The sequence below is a fragment of the Plecotus auritus genome (genome assembly GCF_963455305.1).
Source record: "Plecotus auritus genome assembly, chromosome: 3".
Classification (NCBI taxonomy): Eukaryota; Metazoa; Chordata; class Mammalia; order Chiroptera; family Vespertilionidae; genus Plecotus; species Plecotus auritus.
In genome coordinates, this window is record NC_137772.1 from 163,271,386 (window position 1) to 163,293,316 (window position 21,931).

The window sequence follows — 21,931 nt, forward strand, 5'->3', positions numbered from 1 at the left end:
AATAATACGGTGGCAAGCTATTTGACTTCAAGAAACGTTCCTCCTGCCCTGGCCGGTTTGGCTCAGTGGATAAAGCGTCTGCCTGCGGACTCAAGGGTCCTGGGTTCAATTCCGGTCAAGGGCATGTACCTTGGTTGTGGACTCTTTCTAACTCTCTCTCCCGCTCCCTTCCTCTCTGTAAAAAGTCAATAAAAGATATTTTAAAAAAACGTTCCTTTTTGTTCTCTTCAACAACCATACAGCTACTGTATGTTATTGTATCTTTGTGTCATGACGTTGACCAAGCTGGAGGGGTTCTTTAAGATCAAGTCCAATCCCCATGTCTTACAGATGAGAAAACTCGTCAGGGGGTTCAGTGACTTGCTCAGTCACACAACTCTTGACAGCAGAAACAAGGTCCCTTGCTGAAGTCCCGTGCTCTTTCCACTGGACCACAAGGCTCTCAAGCTCTGGATTTTTCATGGATAGCTGAGGCTAAAACCCTGACTCAATTAAAAGAGTCCAGAGATGAGGAAACGAAGGAGAAATGACGGTGAGCTAAAGTGTGTTAAGTCACATGGTGATAAAGCTCTTTGGGAGCCTTCACTTTAGTAAAACATCGATCATTGGTCTTGCCTTGAGATCATTTGTTTTCAAGTGGGTTGACTGGGATAGAGGTTCTTAGGGAAACCTTGGTTTATTTCTGTAGTGACCAACAGATGACTATAGGTTATTGATGAGTGACCGAGTTCAATGCTGAATAGATGACCTGTGTGAGCTGTCTTTTGTACTAGCAAGTAGCCACAATCCACCAATCAATGCAGAAGACTGGAGCAAGCATCCCCAGGAATAGGCAGACTTCTAAGAATCAACTCAATTTTCTAACTCATCTGGCTTTCTTCATAAATCAATTCCTAAGACAGATAGGTACTAACTTCCCACTATACAAAACACTGTTAAACATTGGAGAATAAAAGGGGGAATATGATTTTATAAGGTATATATTTCAATAATTTCATTAGATTGGGGTAATAGCTCAACAAAAGACTATTTCATCAGATTATAAGTAAAAAGATTGGTGGAAATAGGCTATTAATCTCTAAACTAATGAGAATACTAGCAAGCTTTGTTTTAGAAAAATAAATGACCAAACTTTATAGGTACAGATTATCCACTGACGAGGGCTACCTGTAAAGTATACAGGGAGTGTTTATATGTTCACCGTCTCTGATATCTACACACTATAGCACTATGATATGGTTAAAAAAAGAAAAGCACTGGACCAGTAATTAGATGATTTAAAGTAAAGTTCTGTTTTTTTCCCATGTAATTGTGTTAGAAGGTTAAAAGGTTTAACCTTTTACAGACAGTTTACTCATCTTTAAAGTGAAAGGATTGGCCCTGACCTGTTTGGCTCAGTGGATAGAGCGTTGGCCTGCAGACTGAAAGGTCCGAGGTTCGATTCTGGTCAAGGGCATGTACCTTGGTTGTGGGCACATCCCCAGTAGGGGGTGTGCAGGAGGCAGCTGATCGATGTTTCTCTCTCATCAATGTTTCTAACTCTCTATCCCTCTCCTTTCCTCTCTGTAAAAAATCAATAAAATTAAAAAAATTTTTTTTAAAGTGAAAGGATTGAAAATGATTTTTCTAAATTCTCTTGGAGCGCTAACATCCCAAATTATGCTATTCTATATCTGAGGGATGATGTATATAAAGAGGGACTCCCCATATTTTGGTAGTAAAAAAGAGTGAAAGAAAATATTAATTCCAGGAAAACTAGATAACTGAAATGTACTAGGTCTTACATTTAATACATTTGTTAGATACCTCCCTTGGTGATTAGAGATCAGTCATTTCAGTGTTAATTAAAGGAGAATCGGCTGCTGGATCACCTATCACATCATCAGATTATGATTGATAATCTCTAACAAGGGGTAAATGCTAAGCACTTACGTAAGATGCAGAGCTACATGGGTGTCAAAGAAACATAATTATAATTTTAATTCAGTTGCAAGATGAAACATTATGAAGTAAAAGAACTTGCTTACCTTAGTTTAGGTCATTTGTCCAACACTTCTCCCACCTGCAGAGAACAAAGGTGAAAGCTGGACTCTGTAGAAGGTGCTTTAGACACTGAGTTGGGAGAGTTCGTTACTCCCTATAATTCCTTCTCCACTTACCCTTTCACATTCCAGTAAGGCAAGACTGGATAGAAAATGCAGAGCTTTATGCAGCAGCATATTTAAGGTACTTTAAAATCTCACATCAATCCCTGACTAAAATATGCTACATAGTCTGGCCTGTGTGGCTCCGTGGTTGAGCATCGACCTATGAACCAGGAGGTCATGGTTAGATTTCTGATCAGGGCACATGCCCAGGTTGTAGGCTTGATCTCCAGTAGGGCACCTGCAGGAGGCAGCCGATCAATGATTCTCTGTCATCATTGATATTCTATCTCTCTGTCCCTCTCCCTTCCTCTGAAATCAATAAAAATATGTTTTAAAAATAAAATATGCTACATAAATTGACCTGAACAAAAGAAATATAAGGTCCATTGACCTTTCTAGTTTTCTAGGAAAAGGAAGGGGAACTCAATGTGATTAACTTACTCTTTTTTGTTTATTCTGAGGTATTTTAATTCCACAAGCAAATTAAGGTTCATTGAAAATAAGGGCTTTTTTTTTTTAAAGCTAAACATTTCCATCTCTCTGTAGAAAACTTCTCTGAAGCAAGAGTCCCCAGGAATAGGCAGAAAATTGGATTTTAGAAATAGCCATGGCTTTTAATATAACCTCACCTTCAAACTGCTTTATTTTCTCTCAATTTTCCCTCAGACAACTATTCATCAATTACCTCAAACAGGAAGGGTATTTACTGTTCTACCACAGCAGGAAGGTTTTCTTCTTGCCCAGTAATAAGCCCCGCCAATAGAAGCACCACAGCTCAGCCAATGAGAAGCTGTCATCACCATGACCTCATTACTATCCTCACATAACCTTCATTTTTCTTTTACTGATGACTCCTTGCCCCACCCCCTTTCTATAAAAACTTTTCATTTTGTGTAATTCCTCAGAGTATCTCTCTGTTTGCTAGATGAGATGCTGCCCAATTCGTGAATTAATAAGCAAGTAAGGTATTAGTTGAATTTTGATTTTTTAACCTGGGGAATAAGAAGTAAGTATTAATCAATACTAATGTGGAATAGAACTGTTCTTACCAATCAATTTATGAAAATATAATCCTTACCGCAAGGGTTTATTGATTTTTTTTTCTAGAGGCACTGAAATAAAAACTAAAACTGTGAATACATTAACTGATCACATAATCTAAGCAAAATTTTATCTAATTTTCAGTGATACGATCATTTAAATTATGCAATTAGAGGCATACATGTTAGATGGTCAAACTGAAAGTTAAAATCAAGAGGGATTAAACACCCCTTCACTCCACTCTCAGAAAGGGGTATATTTGACAGGGGATAATTGTGTTCATATAAGTAAAGTCACTCAACCCAGGCATTTATTTCTATAATGTTCTTATATGACATTTAAAATTCCTTACCACAATAATAATCAATTTGAAATTTCAAATAAAATCCTAATCCACTTTCAGTTGTCCAATGTTCATGGCAGTCAGATTTACTCTATAGGCTTAGGACATGACATCTTTATCACGAACATACAGATTGTATGTAATCACACTTCAATAATCTGATATATTGGAAACGAAAACCACATAAAGCTTCGTTGGACAAAATCATTTCTTGCTGAGCATAATCCTTTAGTTTAAAACTCTGGGTAGATTTTTCAGAGAATGTCACCTTAGGATTTGTGCAGCATAAATTTATGAAAGAACTACACTGGAGTCAGTGGGTTTAGAAGAGAAACAAAACCATCCCTACATCCAATAGTCTGAGACTAATTTACCATCACTACCCATAATATTTCTTTAAAAATACTATTTTTTGTTTCTCAAACTGTTATACACAAAAAATACAAATTCTTTACATTAAAACTGAGAAATTTATTGATTTTTTTCATGAAGTAGTAAGCAGAATTAAAGAAGAAATATACAGCTTAAAAGAGTTGAAATGATCCTAAAATATTTACGACAATTTTAAATTCATGGCCTAAATAAAAATGAATAGCTTTTAATAATTTAATTGCTTAAAAATTTTGCTCAATAATTTATCTGAAAGTAAAAAGATATGAGGATAACGAGGATCTGGGCACCTTGTAAAATAAAATAATGCCACTTTATCCTTCTCAAAAAAAATTGTGATCCTTGTGAAAACAGTGGTTCGGTTCTGCTCCCCACCATAGAAGCCACCTCTCCATTCTACCACTTATAAAAGTGTCATCAGTCTTCTGATTTGTAAGGATGCCAATTTTGGTTCCATTTAAAAATGTTCCAGTAGGCAGTCAGAGATATCTGATCCAGCCTTACACAGAAGAGTAGATGATCAATATCTCAACACAGCTGTCATGGCTTTCTTCTAGTGCTCATTGAGGTCAAATGCCCTCATATAATTATAAATGTTAAAAGATAAAATTACATCTTAACAGCAGCCAAAAATTTATATATATTTTTTTATGTATTTACAATATTATACATATTTACATGACCACATCAAATGCTGAATTGTAGAAACAAGAGACCACTTATAGAAGCATTCGTTTAATGCCTCAGCATTATTTTCTTGTGCAAACTGAAACTTTTCTCAAACTTCTTAGGAAGCTAAAGACAGTCAACATTGCGAAGGCCACCATCCATGGTTAAAGAGCCAAATCTAAAAACAGAAGAAAAAAGGCATCATCAAAAGATTCATTTATTTGGCCCCTAACATTTTAAAGCAGACTACAGAATACTTTTCAGGGGAATAAAGAGTTTGAGCAACTGTGAACTGCTCTATTTCTTACTGAAACACAGTGGTATTATTATAAATATGTGAAAAACACAATTCAGTGGCTTGGGAAGAACTTTTTAAGAGAAAACAGAGTGAGGTAATCCAGAAAGCATTAGGAAGAATTTCTTTTTGGTGTGGTGGGATTCATAAGCAAAGATGTGGAGTTGAGAGTAAGTGTGACATACTAAAGGGACAGTAAGGAATGGAACCAAAATAAAGATAAAAAGCATCTCTGCTAAATAAGCATCAGACTGCTGTTTTGGTATATGTGCTGCCAAAGCAAGCACAGATTGTCATTTTGGGGACTAGTGAAAAATATAGTTGGATGAGTAGGCTGGGAGTGGACTATTATATTCTTTGAACTCAAATATGAATTTAGATTTGACCTTTTAGATAACAGGAGTTTAGACATTTTCACCCAACTCCTCAAAAAACTGCATTTACAGGGAGATTTGCAGTTACCCAGTACCAATCATGGTGCTGGCATCTTATAAGCAACTCTGATTCCAAAATTGAAAATTATAATTCTAATGAGAAAATGTTATAAAAAGTAATATGCAAAAAATAATTTCTAATTCCAAAATTGAAAATAATTCTAATCAGAAAACAGTATGTAAAAATAATTACCACAAACTGATTCAAATAAGCAAATAAATAATTCTATTAACCAGTGCTTCTAGAAAATGGAATCAATCATAGTTGACATGGTTTTATCTAAACAATCCCAAACAAATTAAAAGGCATGAAGTCACCAAACATAAGGGTCCTGATTTTATATCGCTTTCCCACTGCCTAATCTATCAATATAGGAAGACAGAGAGATACAGGTATAGACACGTATGTACTTGACTGCATATAAAATCACAGGGCAGAATGATACCTATATTAGCTCACCTTTCTAAAATATGGTTATTTTCAGCAAGTTCTTTAACCACCCCTTCCATTTCTTCTTTTAATTTCTTCATACTATACATACAAAATAAAGATAAATAAGCATCTCTGCCCAAAAAAGTATGCAAATATTTTAGAATTGTATTTATATTATGTTTTAGTTCTATAGCTTAAACCAGTCACTAGATAATATTTACAAACATATTCACAACAAATATAAAAAATTTCAGTATAGAAGATCAAGATCACAAATGAAAACAAAAACAAATGGAAATATCATAGTTATCAAATAATAAATTTCTTACCCAAGAGTCATTTCTACTAATGTGTTAGAACATGGATAAATTGGAGCCATGGTATGTTTGATTCCACTGGAGGCTGCAAACATTTTCTGAGGCAAAGTTTCTTGTAACTAAAACATAAAAAAATCCCACATCAATCACAGAACAAAATACTTACTACAGATCTTAGATCAAATATTACAGGCTTTAATAAGCCATTTATAGTTTTACATTTTAATTACAAAAGCATCGGTGATATAATACTTAAATTAATACTCTTTTTAAAAATCTTTTGTTATGGATGATAAAATAATAGTCTACCAGATGTTTTCAACTGTAAAACATCTAAGTTCTTAAAACTTGGCTCAAAATATATACCACAGACCTAGCTCAGTGGGTTAGTTGGTTGGAGTGTCATCCCGTAAACCAAAAGGTGGCGGGTTCAATCCCTGATCAGGGTGCCTTATTGGAGGCAAACGATCAATGTTTCTCTCTCATGTTGAAGCTTCTCTCTCTCTCTCTCTAAAGATCAATAAAAACATATCCTCATGAGAGGATTAAAAAATATATATCTCTATATCCCACAAACAGGCAAGTAGAGCTGATCCATGCATATTATGTGCTATTTCTCCCTTCTCATTCATAATAAAATGTAAACAAAAAAGAATTTACTTCCATTTTGTCTAGTAGGAAAAATGTACTTTTCCCCCTAAATACTTTGATAGCTGTACCTCATTAGTATAGTCTTGATACTTTGATATTTCTTCTTCAATATCTAAACACTGATTAGTTAGGGATAACAACTGCTTCTTAAGATGAAGCATCTTTCTGAAAACCAAAAAGAATCAATTAATAAGCAATCTAATGAAATATTATTCCTACTTAAAATATACAATATACATTAAAATGTGTATTATACAATCAACCACTCATTGCCCCCAAATAGTTTACCTACCTCATCCATTCTTCTGACTTATCCAAAAATGTCTCGTACTTTTTAACACATTCATCTGTGAAGTGGGTCATTGCTTTTGTTGCATGGTAATACAGTTTTTGCCTAGAATTTAGAAATAATCAGAGGCTTAAGCCAATATCACTGTTTCTATTTCCAATATTTAAAAATTTTCCAATATGTAAAATTTGTTTCCTGAAAGTTTTGACTTTAGAATATTTACGAAGGCCAAATGTTTCTAACAGACATTATAGCAGCAAGAGGAGGAGAATGAGAAGGGAGAATGGTAAAAAAATATTTATTCAATTAAGGTTAAGAAGGTAGTTAAGTCTGTACTCGCCTATGTTCTCCATTATCTGCCCTTATGCAATAGAAGCACTTGAGGCAGGAGAAACCTGCCCCTTTCTCCCACCTCAGTATCCTCTCAATCTGGAGCTAGATAAATGAGCCTCAAATATGTGCACACAGTAATAATTGTGTAGAGCCAAGATTAAAACATATTTTAAATTGTAATTAATTTAAACTTTAAGAAGAATTACATTAATAACATAAAAAATAATTATTAAACATAATCTGGACACTTACTTATCAAATTTGTGGATCTGTTCTTCATTATAAGCTAATCCTAAAAGTAAAAAAATATATTACTTTTGTAAATGTACAATCATAAAATCACACACAGTATTTTTTTCTTTGAGATTACTTTAAAAAATCTAAGAGTTTAAAGCAGGTGTCACTAGCTTGTGACCCATGAGTTAGATACAGGCCACAAGTGCTTTCATTTGGTCTGTAAGGTGTTAACATTAAAAAGAAATATTAGCTGCCAACATTTAAAAACAGGATATTTCAAATAAAACCCGTTTTCCTAGCTCTTTTTGAGACATAGAGAGATTGGGCAATAAATCAGGTGAATTTAAATAGTGACTCTCCCCTTTGGATGGGCGTGTCTCCTCTCCAGTTCTCCTCAGTCTCCACTGGCCAATTTTATTCCTGCTATGTGCCAGCCTCTAGAGCAGGGGTGGGCAAACTTTTTGACTCAAGGGCCACAATGGGTTCTTTTTTTTCTTTTAAAATATATTTTATTGATTTTTTACAGAGAGGAAGGGAGAGGGATAGAGAGTTAGAAACATCGATGGGAGAGAAACATCGATCAGCTGCCTCCTGCACACCTCCCACTGGGGATGTGCCCGCAACCAAGGTACATGCCCTTGACCGGAATCGAACCCGGGACCCCTCAGTCTGCAGGTCGACGCTCTATCTACTGAGCCAAACCAGTTAGGGCCACAATGGGTTCTTAAACTGGACCGGAGGGCCGGAACAAAAGCATGGATAGAGTGTTTGTGTGAACTAATATAAATTCAAAGTAAACATCATTACATAAAAGGGTACGGTCTTTTTTTTTTTTATTTCAATAGTTTTATTCATTTCAAACATTTTAACAAGAAGAATGTAAACACTAATTATTATAATTTGAAACTTCAAAAAATGGAGGAATCATAGCACAATAACATACCTTATATTGAAGATGGCAAAAGCAAAATAAAATTGCCTAACAAAGGAAAGGTACAAAAGCCTTTCAAATTAAACTTAAATATAATAAAATAATTTAAAACTAAAACAAATAGAAAAGAACAAAATGTGTAAACAGTAAATGAAACATTTTCTTTAGTGCAACTTCCAAATTATGCCCGGGACATAGATGTAGATGGCAATGTAGACTGGGTTGAAAGGTTTTTGGTCTTTAAAACATCAACTTCAGTGGGAACAGTGTTGTTGGTCTCCTTTTTAGCTAATGCTCTGATACTGTGCTCTCCAGGGGCGTGTCTCCCTACATCACCACGATAAGGTGTCTACGCATTCCCAGGGTGATGTCGGGGGACGCGTCCGCGGGCATTATAAGGAGCCTCTGGAAGATTGAGAGGTTGTTCCTTCTACTGAATGGGCGGATATAAATCCGCCCACTCAGAAGAAGGAGCTGCGGCCGTGTTTCCCGACGTTGCCATGTTAACACTGCTGCTGGTGAAGGAGCGGAGGGGAGAGCAAGAGAAACCTCCGCTCTTTTGGCTCCGTGGGCCAGATAGAACAGCTGAATGGGCCGGATCTGGCCCGCGGGCCATAGTTTGCCCACGGCTGCTCTAGAGGTTGTGGAGTTCATGACCCCTGGTTTGAAATATCCAAAAGGTTGGTTTTAAAATTCATTTTAGTACATTTAATTTCTGACAAAATCAAATCTCTGAAAAATAACTTAAGCAGCCACCCTTATAAATATACTAAATTTGTTCTTCACTATAAGCTGAATTACAACTAGTAGGGCTGATTTTATTAGATTAACAAATGGCAAATTTTACTTACTACGTTCTGCTTTGTCTTTTTTGAATTGATAGTAAATCTCTGTGATCCAATTTAACAGGACTTGTAGCTTTTCTACACTATTTAAGGAAGAAAAACCCAAATAAATTAACTGATTCGATGTGAAAAAGTACATTATTAATAAGAGAGGAAACTACCAATAAAGTTATAACCTACTGTCTATCTTTTGGATGAGTGCCTTCTTGATGGGCCCATGTATCTGACAGCAATCCACCTGGAGATAACTTGCTTTCGATATCCTGAAGATTGGTTTCTATTGTTCCCCGAGAACTGGAAAGCTAAATAAAATCAATGGGTTCAGATCCAGAGTACCAAAAAAATCAGAAATGATAATCACAGTGCCAATGGAGTCTAAAGTCTTACTCATATTTCTTTATGGATTATTTAAACTCAAAGTCAGAATATACAAATACATTTAATCATTCAATTAAGCTTGTTTCTTTATCTGTAAAATATGGTTAATACTCTATCCCATAATTAAGCCCCAAGGATAAAATGTAGGTAGCCAAGACTGTGCCCTATATGTTCAGATGCCAAAAAATATATAATTCCTATTAAAACAGAAAATGAAAAGAAATCTCATTTAAGATCCTGTTCATTTTAAGCTTAGTATTTATCATTTACCTACCACAGAACTAAGCATTTGTAAAACTTTTAAAGAAAGGATAAAGGCCAGACTTAAAGAATAAACATATCTAACTACTAAGGATTCTGATACATACTACTACTTTTCAAATAAAGTTTTCATTGGTGGTTTACACTGCCACTAGCAACAATCATGCCCTTTCTACTGCACTCTTGTCAGCACTGGACCAGCAGCCTCAGCTCACATAGGAACATGCTACAAATGCACACTTTGGGGCCCCACCTGTTGAACCAAAAACTCCGATCAAGCCTGACTAATTTGAAAGACAAAAATAGTACCTTACTGTTATATATACATTTTGCTGTTATTATTGTAAACACCTTTTTCCAAGAGTTTCATTAGGTCTACTGATCTTTAAAATCATTTCTAAATGTTCTTTGTCTTTTAACTGCAGATTTAATGTTTTCCTAATCAATTTAAAAAACCTTTATCATATTTTCTCAATTTGCTTTTTAACATTTTTTTAACATATAGAAATCTTAAGTTTTATGGTCAAATATATGTCTTGCTTTCCATGCTTTATGTCTTCTTTAACATTAATGTTAAGAATATGTTAAGTATACTAGTATGCTTTAAGTACCTTATACTTCCAAAATATGGAAAGTAGTTTATGGATAAAGTTATTTCTTTTTACAGCATTACCCAGAAGTGTGAAAATGACAAGCAACCTAAAAAAACCAACACTAGGGAGATAATAATAACAATAATAAATCCATTGGCTATAATATTATGTCTAAAAATAATAAATTAATTGGCTACAATATTATGTTTATAAAAAGATAGTTTTACAAAAAAACACACAAAAACAAAACAACTGGAAAATGCTTTTTAATAGTATTATACAAAAAATAAAAATAACAATTATCTGCTCACAGGGTAATGATCATTTAATAATATATAAAAAGAGAGAGCTAAAATAGTGCTTGTCAAACTTTAGCAGCATCCAAATCTTCTGGAGGGCTTGTTAAAACATGGATTGCTGGCGCTTCCAGTTAAGATGGTGGCATAGGTAAATGTGGTACGATTTCTCTTACAACCACATAAAAATACAACTAAACTATAGAATGCCTCAAATATGGCTGAATGGAAGTCCTACAACTATGGAATTAAAGATGTCAAATGGAGACTGGTAGGAGGGGCGGAGACATGGAACAAGCTGGCTCCACACCCACGTGGGGACAGATAAAAATCAGGAGGGAAATCTCAGATGCAGAGGTCCGCCTTGATGAGCGAGGGGTCCCAGCCCCACACCAGGCCCCCAGTCCAGGATTCCAGTGCCAGGAAGAGAAGTCTCATAACTTCTGGCTGTAAAATCCAGGGGGGATTGTGGCTGAGTGAGATGGAGGGCTACTGGAGTCACAGATGTCCCTTTTAAAGGGCCCATGCATGGACTTACCTGGACTCACACCCTCTGAGCTCCAGCGCTGGGACAGTAGCTCCAAAGGCACCAGGGACATAGGAGGAGAAACTGAATTGTCTGGCATCAGGACAAGAACTGGAGAAGTAGATTTCTCCCAGACAAAAGTGTTGGCAGAGGCCATTGTTCCTTTCCTAAGCCTTCCCCCAACAGAGCCAGCAGGCAGACGCATCTGAGTCTCCATTAACCTGGCTAACACTGTTCACCCCACCCTGGAGATTCCCTGAGATGCCCGACCTAGCTTGCAGGTTCACCCAAGCCACCAGTGGCTTTTCCATACAAACAGCCTGTTTTGGCTCATGCTTCAGACTTTCCTAAAATCTCTCATACAAGCAGCATCTGGCCTTGTGTTCCCTGTACCTCGTGCTATGTGGCCTCAGGGCTGGCACTAGCAGTAGCCAGCCTTGGTCCACAGCTTGGCCTCTCCTGTGTACCTCCAAGCCCAGCACAAGTAGAAGCCATTTTCAGATTGCTTTGTAACTCATGCTGGGTGGCTCTGGGCAAAACACAAGCCATAGCTGACTTGGGCCTGAACCTCCTGGGAGGCCCCAGAGCCAGCAGACCATGTTGAAGAATCACCCAACCACCTCCAAAATCAACAGACTCAGTGGGCACAAGAACCCTGATGAAGTAAGCCCTCCTCCATGGGGTGGACGATCCTTCATAGTGGTTACAGCCAGTCCTTGTAGTTGATCGGCCTAGGAGTAAATCCCTCCCATTGATGTACCAACAGCAATCAAGGTTCAACTACAACAGGAGGGTGTACACAGAAAACAGTGGGGAAGAGGGGTACACTTAGAGTTCCCAGCTTGGGTGAACAGGGAGGCTGTGCCTCTGGATCCTACAGAATACCTACTACATAGGACACTCTACCAAGTCCATGAGACTTAGCAGCTCTATCTAATACAGTAGGTTCTCGGGTTACGTCGGAGATCCGTTCCTACAGCGCAACGTAACGCGATTTTCGCCGTAAGTCGGAACCCACCTACATAAGCACCTACATCATTCACATGGAGCACATACACAGCAGTAATGAAGTGAAACCATAAAACAAATTTAAAAGAAAGATAACAATTCCTGATCTTTACTTGTGGTAAATAAATAATAAAAACCCTAAAGCACATACAGTATGTACATTCGTTGAAATGATGGAACTTTTTTTTTTATTATAAATAAATGGGAGATGGCAACGTAACCACAAAATGACGTATGTCGAGTCCGACATAACCTGAGGACTGCCAGTACATAAAAACAAACACAGAGAGGCTGCCAAAATGAGGAGACAAAGAAATATGTCTAAATGAAGGAATACAACAAAACCCTGGAAAAGGAACTAAACTAAATGGAGATAAGCAATCTACTAGATGCAAAACTCAAAACACTGGTTGTAAGGATGCTCAATGAATTTAGGAAGAATTTCAACAAAAAGACACAGGAAACATAAAAATGTAACTGGAAAACATAAAAAAATAACTAGTCAGAAATAAAGAATACATTTTAGGGAATCAACAGTGGAGTAGATCCAACAAGAGATTTGGAAGATAAAAAAGTACAATCAGCCCTAACTGGTTTGGCTCAGTGGATAGAGCGTCGGCCTGCAGACTGAAGGGTCCTGGGTTCGATTCCGGTCAAGGGCATGTACCTTGGTTGCGGGCACATTCCCAGTAGGGGACGTGCAGGAGGCAGCTGATCAATGTTTCTCTCTCATCGATGTTTTTAACTCTCTCTCCCTCTCCCTTCCTCTCTGCAAAAAATCAATAAAATATTTTTTTTTTTTTAAAAAAAAAAGCACAATCAGCACAGCAAATAGAAAAAAGAATTGGAAAAAAAAAACAAGGATAGTATAAGGAGCCTCCAAGACAACTTCAAGTGTACTCGCATTCTCATCATGGGAGAACCAAAAGGAGAAGAAAGAGAGCAAGGAATTGAAAACCCATGTAGCCCAAGCTGGTTTGGCTCAGTGGATAGAGCGTTGACCTATAGACTGAAAGGTCCTGGGTTCAATTCTGGTCAGGGACATATATCTGGGTTGCAGGCTTGAACCCCTGTGCGGGGTGTGCAGGAGGCAGCCGATCAATGGTTCTCTCTCATCATTGATGTTTCTATTTCTCTCTCCCTCTATCTTCCTCTCTGAAATCAATAATAAAAAATATATTAAAAAAAGAAAAAAAGAAAACTTCCCTAACCTGGTGAAGGAAATAGACATATAGGTCCAGGAAGTACAGAGAGTCCCAAACAAGATGAACCCAGAGGCCCACACCAAGGCACATCATAATTAAAACGCAAAAAGTTAAAAACAAGGAGAGAATTTTAAAATAGTAAGAGAAAAGCAGTTAGTTACTTACAAGAGAGCTTCCATAAGACTGTCAGCTGATTTCTCAACAGAAACTTTGTAGGTCAGAAGGGACTGGTAAAGATTTTAAAATTGATGAAAAGCAAGGACCTACAACCAAGATTATTATACCCAGCAAAGCTTTCATTTAAAATTGAAGAACATATAAAGGACTTCCAAGATAAGAAAAAGGTAAAGGAGTTCATTGCTACCAAACCAGTATTACATGAAATGTTAAAGGATCTTCTTTAAGAAGCAGATGGGGGGAAATATATAAATATGAACAATAAAATAGCAATAAATACATATCTATCAACAAATGACTCTAAAAAAACAAAAAAGCAGAACAGAAACAGATTTATAGATATGGTGAGCATCGAAGGGGGTTGCCAGATCAAAGCAGGGGTTAGAGGTTGGATGAAAAAGGTGATGGGATTTAGAAGTACAAATTGGTAGTTACAGAACAGTTACAGGGATGTAAAGTACAGCATAGGGAGTAGAGTCAATAATATCGTAGTAACTATATATGGTATCAGTTGGGCACAAAATACATTGGAAAGATTACTTAGTAAGTTATATAATGTCTAATCACTGGGTTGTACACTTAAAACTAATATAATATTATATGTCAACTGTAATTAAAAAATAAAGAAGTATTTAAAGAAAAACTCCAACAACTCAAATACTGGATTTCTGGGCCCTACCATCAGTTTCTGATTCAATAGGTGGGGCCCCAAAATATACATTTCTAACAAGTTCCTATGTGAGGCTGGGGCTGTTGGTCCAGGACCTACTCTGAGAACCACTGCTGCAGGACACTAAACAGAACTTTTAATAATCATTTTTGGGTGGGGAACATATATGTTATCATTTCTACATATACATTTTATTTAAAAATTTTGTTTTCCAGTAGGAAAAAATTTTAAGATCTCCATTAGAAGATCTAAAACAAATAAGTTATGAGAAAAAACAATTCAACATAGTGACAAGTAACTGGCCTGAAGTTAAAGCCCTAATTTCATAAGACTCAGTGACCTTAAGCTATTAATCATCCATGCTCCAATTCTCATAGGAAATCTAAATCTTCACAAAAACGTCATACAAGTGAGAAACACTTGGGCTCCCTAAAAGAAAACATACAACTTCAATTCAAAGTGCTCAAATGATGCCTGCACTAGAAATAAGTATCCATTAGGACTATGAGCTAGTAAATAAAGTTCTAAGACAAAAGCAGAAAAAGAACAAAAAACACAATATAACTGCCTATATTAAAAAACAAGCAAATATTGGGGAAGACAATTTGTTTCTTGACTTTTATTTGCTTTATTCTATATCATTTAAAAAAACTTTTTTGACCATGACATTCACTTTATTTTAACTCTGTATCACTTAAATGTGTATATATATAACTGAACTGAGTTTCCTGGAACAGTAATTTCCTTATCATATGTGATGCATGCTAACACTTTCTATTCCATTCCATTTAAAAACATACTTAACTGACTGCAACACACTTAACGTTACAACCTACTAGTTGTTCATGACTCATATTTTCAAAATCACTGTCCTAGATATAAAACTGAAGGAAAAAAACAAACAAACTAAAAATCAGCCTAAGCTGGAAAAGAGAAAAGGGGTACTGTATCAAGTTCTTTTTCCTTTTTAACATCCATTTCATGAAAGAATACTTCAAATGCTAAAAGTCTGCAGGAGTATAGCATTTTTATTTATCTCATTTAACTGGCACAACAGGATAAGAAACTGCTTATTTTAAAGAAAAAGAAAATAAGGAAGCAAAGAATTAAAGGCCTTGCTTAAGTCAGCAGGCAGGAATAGCTAGGTAAATAGGGGCAATCCTGGGATTAGTAATCAGTTCTTTTACAACACATTGTAATAAGAGATCAAGAAACTACCTGAAATGCTACTGTATTTTTCAGTAGAAGAGAGACTTTTGTCCTAATTTCTTTAGGCATAGAAATGATTCCCTGCCTTTAGGAACTTAAATCTTTCTTTCCTTACTTTTTATTTTAGAAAAAAATCTGATATTTTCCTAACTTGCATGTAATTCTAAGCAAGTTTAAGCACTCTGTTTGTTAAATTACATTTATGAGCTTGCTTTAACTGCCATAGCAGCAACATAAGAACATTATCAATTTTAAAGAGAGACAGGAAGAAAGGGAGAGAGAAATGGGCTTAAAGCAAAGCAGGCATTTGGAAACACCGTAAAGAATTGCATGGCAGAAAGGGTATTTAAATATTATAAATAGTTCCTAAAAATAGGAAAAGAATACTTTAGGTATCCTTTAGGTACATCATCTCTCTGGCAAAGTTTAGATCTATTCTTACCAGCAAAGAAATTGATTATGAGCCTATGACTGTTTCCATTTTGTAAATACTTACTCTCAACAATTTGGTGTGTATGTCTGAAATTTCATCTAAGTCTGTTGCTTCTAGGTTGGTTTTCAACAACTTTTCATATCTGTGTGAAAACCAAGTATGGAAAAATTAAATGAGTATAATGAATATACAGATTTAATCTAAAAAGATTTTTTATAAATTACATTTGAGTTCTTATTATCATCATAATTTAAGAATAAAATTCTGAATACAAAGTCTACTAAGCAATAGATTTCAAGAAAACTTGATGTCTTGGTAAAGAAGAAATTTTATATACTTCTACTTATAAATTTGCAAGTTAAGAGATAAAATATAAGATAACTTAATTTCATATAGTCTTATGCCAAAATTAATAGTGGTCAGTAGTAAATTCTGATTTCACTAATTATATTTCCTATGCAGTACAAATAGTATAGCTTAGGAAGAGGACAATTTAAAATATTCTGTTTCAAAAGACATTCTCAGGGATAAGTTTAGCAAAGTAAACCCCAAATTCTAAAAATACTACAAACAGTTCTAGAATACCTCTTCCTATTTCCTTTGTTGATTACAGGTTTTTTATTTTCCTATTCAGAGCATCTGCTTTGCAAGGTATAACATGAGATGTTTCTGGCTCAGGTTACCTTTTCCCTAACAAAGGGAATGAGAAATGCTAACAGAGATGGTGTTCATTTCTTACTGAGACAACTGGATATTTTTCTGCCATTGTGAGGTAGAAACTTAAACTAAGGTTGTGCCTTAATACAAACATTTGCATAGCATGCAATATGTGTCAAGGATAATTAAACAAATTAAATAGAAATGTAACAATATTTAACATTTTAACAACTATTAGTTAAGGAAATAACCTACTCACACTTTCATACTTTGAATGCTTCTGAGGCAGAATTCCAATGTGATCACAACTTCTGTCTTTTTGTGGACAGTTTCATTATAATCATCTTTAACTAATTCTCTAAAAAAAATATTTTCATTAGTATATCTAAGGAATTATTTGTTTTCTCTTGCCTACCACTAATTACACTGCTGTTCTTCTGTTCAAATTTCTTAAGTCTTGATATATTATGAGAGCCAATTCACTTTTTAATATTAAAAGCATTTCTGTGACTCTTATACATATCTAGGGCATAAACCATTACTACATATTAGGTTAACAATTTAGAAATCCGAAGCATTAATAGATTAAAAATAAAAACTAATCTACAATAAAAAGAAATAAGCTGAAGCATTACATTTTATACTACCAGAATTTTTACTACTCATAGTAGACTGCTGTTCGATTTCTATTTTAAATCAAGATAACCTCTCAAGAAGCAACATGACATCCTATCTAATAAAAGGGTAATATGCAAATTAACCATCACTCCGTCACAAAGATGGCGGCGCCCATAGCCACAAGATGGCAGCACCCAGTCCCCTCAGCCTCACTGGAGTCCCCCAGTCCTGGGGGGTGGAGGGGCTGCCGCTGAGATGCCCCGGCCACGGAGGGTCTCTAGGGACAGGGGGGCTGGCCCACAGCCTCCGCGGCAGAGCGCAGGCACGGAAAGGAGACGGCGGGCCTGTCTCCCATGGAAACAGCGGGGCTCCCTCCCGGCGCCCACGCTCGCTTCCGCCTCCCATGGAAGCTGCCTGGCTCCTGGCTCCCATAGAAGCAGCGCGGCTCCCGGAGGTGCACTGCGGTTCCCAGCCTACTGCACGCGACATCGCGTGATGGGCTACTAGTAGTAAATAATATAATTGAAGGGCGTTTGGTTTACATCAAGGGTCAACAAACTAAGACCTGACGCTTGTTTTTGCTAAGAATAGTATTTACATGTTTAAAGGTTATAAAAACAAAATAAAAACAAAGAGACCTTACTAACTGGAAAAGAAGTTTACCAACAGTGGTCTACATTAAAAACTATTTTCTCATGATTTAATAAACTAAAATCTCAAAAGTGAAAGGAATAAAAGCTGCAGGGAGCAGTGATTAGGGTAGGTAACAACAGCAAGAGAAATGAGAGCTGTTAGGAACAATACTGTGAAGACAAATGGAGTCAACACTTAGATTTCTCCAGAAACTATTTAGTAAAATCAAAGAGGCTTCTTAATGAAAAGAGAAAAACACAGGCTTATGAACACATAAAAAAATATTATAAGCATACATTTTGGATTAAACATAAAGTAAAAGGGGAAAAAAGAGCCCTTTTTCTCCTTAGAAGCAGCAGCAGAACAAGAACAATGACATGCTTCATACATGTTTTTGCAAGAAGGGAAGGCTAGGTATGAGGTGGGCACACAGAAGCTGTTACAAGCATTTAAGCTGAAGAACACTAGGAGCCCAGAGAACATGAGGCCATTACTGTGGGTGTATAAAATTCAAAAACTTCAAATGATGTTGTATAGAACTAGTTATGATTCTTAAAAGACACCATTTATTCCCCATTTCTATCAGAAGCAAAGATGATATCTACAAATCATGAAAAGTTAAAAAAGGTCATTTTCAAAACATTTCCTAGCATCACTTTTAGGGACAACATACTGAACTAGATGATCAATATTCTGACCCAGAATAATTATATTAAGTGACTTAGTAAAAAACAAAAATTAGCTTTTAAATTGCTTGTCAAGGTGAGTGTGTGCTCATAGCGTATGCTTTCATTTATAAAATGTCTAGAACAGGTAAATCTACAACAACAGAAAGTATACTAGTGGTTGCCTAGGGCTAGGAGGTTATAACAAAAGTGGGGAGTGAATGGGTGCAGGTTTCTTTTTGGGGTGATAAAAATTAGGGGTGATGATTGCACAACTCTGAATGTGTAAAAACAATCACTGAATTGCACATTTTAAAAAATGGGTACATTTTATAGCATGTGAATTATATTTCAATAACGCTGGTGTTTTTTTTTAAAGCTGAGTGTATACTTTACTTAGGAAAAAGGCAGGAAATAGAGGGAGATTCTGAGGACAAAAACCCTGGAAAGTATAGGTTGTACTGGATTACGACGATGACTAAGCCTTCCAAGACAATAAAATGACAGCCAAGTTAAGGTCCTCAGAAAAGAAATTCATTTGCCATCACATCGTAAATGTGGTATAAGTTTTCAAACTCAGATATTAATGTCCTGTCTCACATGGTTATTATAAAAATCAAATGAATAAAATAGCTGCTAAGTGTTTCATAAACTAAATGTGAAACAAAATATTATAATAAAATCAAGCAGCTGACCCAACCTAGTCTGAAGAGATGGGGTGGTTACCAGTTATTTAGTGAGGTCTATGTGAAGATCAATTTTTAAATTTCCACTTGTTACTTACATCAACCATCGTATCCCCTTTCGCATCAATTCCTGATAAAGCAGCAAGGTACCGGCAATTCTACAGGCATAACACACAACTCCTGTAATTGCCTAAAGAAGAAATGCAAAATGTTATTATTTGGTGCTAACTATGGTACAGGGTAAGGAAACCTTTTACATAAAAATTTTCAAACATATATTTTTATCAGGTTAATTAAAAACACAATTGAATACCAATTTCTAAAAGCTAAGGATAGATATAACTGCAATGAACATTTCATCCTTAATGTTATGATAATATTAAACATGCACTGCCTCCATGGAGAAAGTTTTCTGTGAATTAAAAAAAAGACTATAAAGTCAAAAAGAAAGAACACAAAATAATTTGCAATGGATAACAATTTAAGTGAATGATTTCCTAAATCAAATAGGCATATATAAAGACACAATACATTTTATTGCTTCCACTATTGATAAGATAATTTGAACTCAGATGTTTATATAGTAATTTAATTAAATACTAACCTTAGCCATGCTAGCATCTCCATCTAAGTCATAACGTGGATGTACTTTAGGGAGGGAAACTGAAACATTAAGTAAAACAGTTAAAATCAGAAATAGGGAATTTTGAGTAAATTATTGTATCCTTTATATAGTAACCTCTAACTTCAACATTAAAATTAAATTAAATTAAATTAAATTAAACAAATTAAATTAAACATAGTGACAAACTATAATGTTCTTTCCCTGGTTAAAAAATAACAACAGCCTGGCTGGTGTGGCTCAATGGTTGAGTATCCTCCCATGAACCAAGTGGTGGCAGGTTCAATTCCAAGTCAGGGCACAAGTCCAGGTTTTGGGCTCGATCCCCAGTAGGGGGCATGCAAGAGGCAGCAGATCAATGTCTCCCTCTCTCTCTCCCTCCCTCTCTATCCCTAAAAAAAATAAAAATCATAAAAACATTTAAAAGAACAACAACAACACTTGAAACAATGCTGCTCATCCTGTAACAAATTACCTACAATATTTCTAAGGAATTTCATTTTTTTCTTAAATATATTCCAACACAACAAGCTCAATGCCTCTAAGTTGAAATAAAATCCCAAAATCCAAATAGAAATGTAAAAATCTGGATAGTTTATTTTTTTTTTCAACAGTTAATAATTTAAAAGACTCCAAAATGCAGATCTAATTTTTCTTAGACGCTAAAGCCTGGCAAAATGTCCCATTCACACTGGGCACAAGAAATATTTGCTGAAATTTATGGTACAAAAGGTTATTTTGAATATGAGTAAAATACTGAAAGCAGAAAGCTACAGTGAAACTATGACCAATTATTTTACCACTTTATGAAACAAAATATTTAATATCAAATTGTATTACCTACAAGGCTTTTAAATTTTACTAATTTTGTTCAACTAATTTACAAAATTTTAATGTTTATGAAAGGTCTACAATAATGTCATAATCAATCAACTTTATGAAGATAATCATTTTTACAGGTTTTTTTGTTTGTTTTGTTAATCCTAACCTGAGGATATTTTTCCATTGATTTTTCTTTTTTTTCAGAGAGAGTGGAAGGGAAGAGGGGGAGAAAGAGAGAGGGAGAAACATCTATGTGAGACACTTCAACTGGTTGCCTCCTACATAAGCTCTGACTGGGGTGGGGGATGAACCTGTTACCCAGGTAGGTGCCCTTGAACAGGAATCAAACCTGCGACCTTCTGGTGTGAAGGCTGATGCTCTAACCCAGTGGTCGGCAAACTGTGGCTCGCGAGCCACCTGCAGCTCTTTGGCCCCTTGAGTGTGGCTCTTCCACAAAATACCACAGCCTGGGCGAGTCCATTTTGAAGAAGTGGCGTTAGAAGAAGTTTAAGTTTTAAAAATTTGGCTCTCAAAAGAAATTTCAATTGTTGTACGGTTGATATTTGGCTCTGTTGACTAATGAGTTTGCCGACCACTGCTCTAACCACTGAGCAACCAGTCAGGGCCAGTGTTGGGTTTTTTTAATGGCTAGTAAGAACAAGAAAAATCCCAACTTACTTTTTTCATATATCAATCCTATGGTACTCAGAGGTTCCCGGCTTATTACAAAGATAGGATTTTCCTCAGTAGTTTTAGGGAAATGCTGTACTAGTCTTCCAGGTTCTAGAACTAAGCGGCGTCCTTCATATATAAGTTCTTGATTTGCAGAAATAATTTTGGTTTGTTTATACACCAGTTCATGAAATACAGTAGCACTGTGTGAGAAAAATCCAAAAAGACAACATAACTGAGATAAAAAGAGAGGTGAAGTCTTTTTTAAAAAGACTGAGTACATCCATTTCTAGTGGTACTTCAGATCAGGACCAGTCCACAGAAACCCTGATTTGTTGATGTGAACACTACAAAGTCTGTTAAACTAACCATTTCATCTAAACTGTCTACACAGCAATTCTAAAATATTTCTGTTTGCATAAATATACTGGGTATGCACAATACA

The 21,931-nt window shown here is 35.8% G+C and overlaps 1 protein-coding gene across 1 annotated transcript in view; it reads right to left on the minus strand.

The window, feature by feature from the left end:
• Positions 1-3,477: 3,477 nt before the first annotated feature.
• Positions 3,478-21,931, minus strand: part of TBK1 (TANK binding kinase 1) — a 47,177-nt gene continuing 28,723 nt past the window's right edge. The window contains exons 9-21 of the mRNA XM_080662479.1: positions 21,493-21,689; positions 19,975-20,033; positions 19,469-19,560; positions 17,028-17,126; positions 16,175-16,253; positions 9,536-9,657; positions 9,362-9,438; positions 7,595-7,634; positions 7,013-7,114; positions 6,789-6,885; positions 6,082-6,188; positions 5,780-5,851; positions 3,478-4,768 (exon numbers count right to left, since the gene is read on the minus strand). Coding sequence (XP_080518605.1) covers positions 4,717-4,768; positions 5,780-5,851; positions 6,082-6,188; positions 6,789-6,885; positions 7,013-7,114; positions 7,595-7,634; positions 9,362-9,438; positions 9,536-9,657; positions 16,175-16,253; positions 17,028-17,126; positions 19,469-19,560; positions 19,975-20,033; positions 21,493-21,689 — 1,195 coding nt within the window. The 3' untranslated portion in view covers positions 3,478-4,716. The remainder of the gene's footprint in view (positions 4,769-5,779; positions 5,852-6,081; positions 6,189-6,788; positions 6,886-7,012; positions 7,115-7,594; positions 7,635-9,361; positions 9,439-9,535; positions 9,658-16,174; positions 16,254-17,027; positions 17,127-19,468; positions 19,561-19,974; positions 20,034-21,492; positions 21,690-21,931) is intronic.